Consider the following 4,051-nt stretch of genomic DNA (forward strand, 5'->3'; position numbering starts at 1 on the left):
GTCCTCCGCGCCCTCATCCTCCCACGGCCCCGAGGCGCTGCTGTGGCTCTGGGACACAGTGCCACTGTCCCCGCTCCAGGCGGCGCCCTGAGGTTCGGCCTCTTCCGCCAGCCCCTCCGGCGGCGCTCCGCTATCTGAGGAGCTACCCTCCATAGCCCGCGACCGCCTGGCTGTACGGCGCCCGCTTCCGACCTCCGCGCGCTCGCGCTCACGCTCACGCACACGCACGCACGCGCGCTCACGCCTTTGCTTCCGGCGGCCAGCGAGCGCGTCTGTGCACGCGCACCCACCTTTGTTTCCGGCCTCTCAGCGCGTTCACGCTCACGCATGCGCGCTGCGGTTTTCTCACGCCCGCGCTCACATTCAACTTTTTTTTTTTTTTTTTTTTTTTAGCGAAGATGTAGCAGGAATACAATACAGTGCATATATTTTAAATGTGCACATTGATGACTTTGTACACATCCATACAACCATGCATATTCTATCCATACCAACTGGTAGGACATGTCCAACACCCATGAAAGTCTCCCTTCTGTCCTTCATTTCTTTTTTTCTGTTTATAGTAAAATAAATGAGATAAGCAAGACGAAACACAAAAAGGACAGACCTTGACTACTTGGATGATTTTTAAAGTTCTCAGCTTCGTCTGATTGCAAAGGGTGTAAAACTAAGAAATACTAATACTTTCCAAGCAAATATCAAATCCAGGGTACTGCCAGAAGAAAACAAAGATGAAGTTGAGATGTGACGGTAAAATCCTTTAAAATCTCAGAAAAAGCAAAGATTGTGCCTCAGGATACCATTCACTTAGAATAACAGCTCCTTAAAGAGATTAATGGTGTGGCTCACAGAGTCCATCTATCAAACCACAGGGCCTCCAGAAGGCTTAAGGCTTGTTCGTCAGTATTAGCAGAACCCCAAAATAGGTAGAGATGTACTTATCTCAAAGGGATTTGTAGGTAGCACTTTTGTCTAATGGAGTGAACCCCGATGAGATTCACAGGAGACCTGTGAAGTTTTCTAAAGATAATTATATTGACACAAACATTGCAGATTGGACTGGAAGGGAAAGGCCTTTGGATCCCCTCTCCCCAAACTTCTACAAGCACGAATCAGACTGAGAAAAAGACTCATTAGCAAACACATGGTACATTTCATGAAAAAGGAAGTATAACCAGGAGCCCAGATGGTGGAACTGGGAGTCATGGAGTCCTAGACCTTGAGACTGGATGGCAGAGTTTCTATGGACTGGTAACTTGTTTGTACTTCCAATTTCCCCCTGTTTGAACAGGAGTGCTAGTGGCTACCTAGTGGTAGTGGTAGCGGAACAGGTCTGTAGTGATTATCCTGCACTGGCCCCGCAATTGTGTATTCGAGGCATGGGGGCAGAGAACTTGTCTCCTTAGCTTCAAAAGTCTACAGATCAAGAAGAATTGTACTCTAGGAGCTGAATTTAAGGAACTACGCTCAGAAAGCCTCATCTACATCTGATCTAATTTAGAAGACAAAATTCTGGACTTAAAGCTGATGTGACAATAGGATAGTAATACTTAAAACTACATGAGATTTTTAAAAATGTAACTTTTGGGGACCTTGGATGGAGGGGAGTGTGGCTAGCATGTTAAAATGGCATGAAGAATTGGTAGTCAGAGGACAAACTGTGATTGCTAACCAGCCTTCAAGATGACTCCCAGTGATTTCTTCCTCCTGGTATTCTCACTCTTGTGTATTCCCCCTTGTCGAGTAGGTACTGGACTTAGTGACTTCACTTGCTCATAATAAACTGAAGAAGACAGAAGTGATGTTGTACGATTTGGACATTAGTTCATAAAAGGTAGTGTGGCATCTCTTTCCCTCCAACCTGAGAAAGGAAAATAAATCTTGGGGTCTTACAATCACTAAGCTAAAAGAAAAGTCAAGGTGGAAACTGCTCAGGGCAAACCTGCCTCACATTCTATTCATGGCCACTCCTCTGCTCACTGAGATAAATGCATACCTGATTGCCTCCTTTGGAGAGGCGAATCAGAAACTCAAAATGACCGGGCACGGTGGCTTATGCCTGTAACCCCAACACTTTGGGAGGCTGAGGTGGGTGGATCATTTGAGATCAGGAGTTCGAGACCAGCCTGGCCAACATAGTGAAACCCTGTCTCTAATACAAAGACAAAAATTTAGCCGGTCATGGTGGTACACACCTGTAATCCCAGCTACTCGGGAGGCTGAAGCAGGAGAATTGCTTGAACCTGGGAGGAGGAGGTTGCAGTGAGCCGAGATCATGCCACTACACTCCAGCCTGGGCGACAGGGTGAGACTCCACCTCAAAGAAAAGAAAGAAAGAAACTCAAAAGAATGCAACCATTTTTCTCTTATCTATCCAAGACCTGGAAGCCCCCTCCCCACTTCGAGTTGTCCTGCCTTTGCTTTGAGATGTCTCACCTTTCCGGACCAATCCATCGTTCCTCTTACATATGTTGAGTGACGTCTCATAAAATGTATAAAACCAAGCTGTGCTCTGACCACCTTGGACACATGTCGTCAGGACCTCCTGAGGCTGTGTCACGGGCGCACATCCTCAACCTTGGCAAAATAAACTTCCTAAATTAACTGAGACATGTCTCAGATATTGGGGGTTCACAAACCACTTGCTCTGGGGAAACCAGCTGCCTTGTTGTGGGCAGCTCCATGGAGAAGCCCATATAGCAAAGAGCTGAGACCAACAGCTAGAGAAAAACAGCCTTTCCAACAACCACATGAGTAAGCCATCTTGGAAGTGGATGCTCTAGCCTCATTCAGACTCAGATATGACTGCAGCCCCAGCTGATAGGTTCACTGCAACCTCATGTAAGATACTAAACTGAAACTACATAAGATAATGCTATGGTCTGAATGTTTGTGTCCTCATATCCCAAGTCATATGTTTAAATTCTACCCCACAAGGTGATTGATATGGTTTGGATGTCCCGCCCAAATCTCATGTTGAAATGTAATCCCCAGTGTTGGAGCTGGAGCCTGCTGGTAGTTGACTGGATCATGGGGACAGATTTCTCATGCATGGTTTAGCACCATCCCCTTTGTATTGGTCTTGTGATCAGTGAGTTCCCGTGAGATCTAGTCATTTAACCTGTGTGGCACTTCCTCCCACCTCTTGCTCCTGCTTTGGTCATGTGACATGCCTGCTCTCCCTTTGCCTTCTGCCATGATTGTAAGTTTCCTGAAGCCTCCCCAGAAGCCAAGCAGATGCCAGCACCATGCTTCCTGTACAGCCTGCAGAACCCTTAGCCAATTAAGCCTTTTTCCTTCATAAATTACCCAGTCTCAGAGATTCCTTTACAGCAATGTGAGAACAGCTTAACACAGTGATGGTATCAGGAGATTGGGCCTTTGGGAAGTGATCTGGTCATGGGGTCAGAGCCCTATGAATGTGACTAGTACCCTTATAAAGGATATAAGGCCAGCTGCAGTGGTTCATGCCTGTAATCTCAACACTTTGGGAAGAAGAGGCAGCAGAATTGTTTGAGGCTAGGGGTTTGAGACTAGCCTGGGTAACATAGCAAGACCCCCATCTCTACAAAAAACAAATTTGTTTAAGCTGGGTGTGGTGCCATGTGCCTGTAGTCCCAGCTACTCAGGAGGTAGAGGCTGGAAGATCATTTGAGATCAGGAGTTTGAGGCAGTGAGCTATGCTCACTCCACTGCACTTCAGCCTGTGCAAAAGAGCAAGACTTTGTTTATAAGTAAATACACAAAAGATGTGTAAGAGCGCTGGGTGCGGTGGCTCATGCCTGTAATCCCAGCACTTTGGGAGGCTGGGGCGGGTGGATCACCTGAGGTCAGGAGTTCGAGACAAACTTGGCCAACATGGTGAAACCCCATCTCTACTAATAATACAAAAATTAGCCGGGCATGGTGGCAGGCACCTGTAATCCCAGCTATGAGGAGGCTGAGGCAGGAGAATCGCTTGAACCCTGGAGGCAGAGGTTTCAGTGAGCAGAGACTGCATCATTGCACTCTAGCCTGGGCGACAAGAGTGAAACTCCATCTCCAAAAGAAA

The 4,051-nt window shown here is 47.1% G+C and overlaps 1 protein-coding gene across 1 annotated transcript in view; it reads right to left on the minus strand.

Annotated features, from left to right (window-relative positions):
- The window catches only part of BLOC1S4 (biogenesis of lysosomal organelles complex-1, subunit 4, cappuccino), a 1,490-nt gene extending 1,215 nt beyond the window's left edge, over positions 1–275 (minus strand). Inside the window, exon 1 of the mRNA XM_011935404.1 lies at positions 1–275. This exon is cut by the window's left edge and continues 13 nt beyond it. Coding sequence (XP_011790794.1) covers positions 1–153 — 153 coding nt within the window. The 5' untranslated portion in view covers positions 154–275.
- Positions 276–4,051: the final 3,776 nt, after the last annotated feature.

Source organism: Colobus angolensis, unplaced genomic scaffold (genome assembly GCF_000951035.1).
Source record: "Colobus angolensis palliatus isolate OR3802 unplaced genomic scaffold, Cang.pa_1.0 Scaffold143, whole genome shotgun sequence".
Taxonomy (NCBI): Eukaryota; Metazoa; Chordata; class Mammalia; order Primates; family Cercopithecidae; genus Colobus; species Colobus angolensis.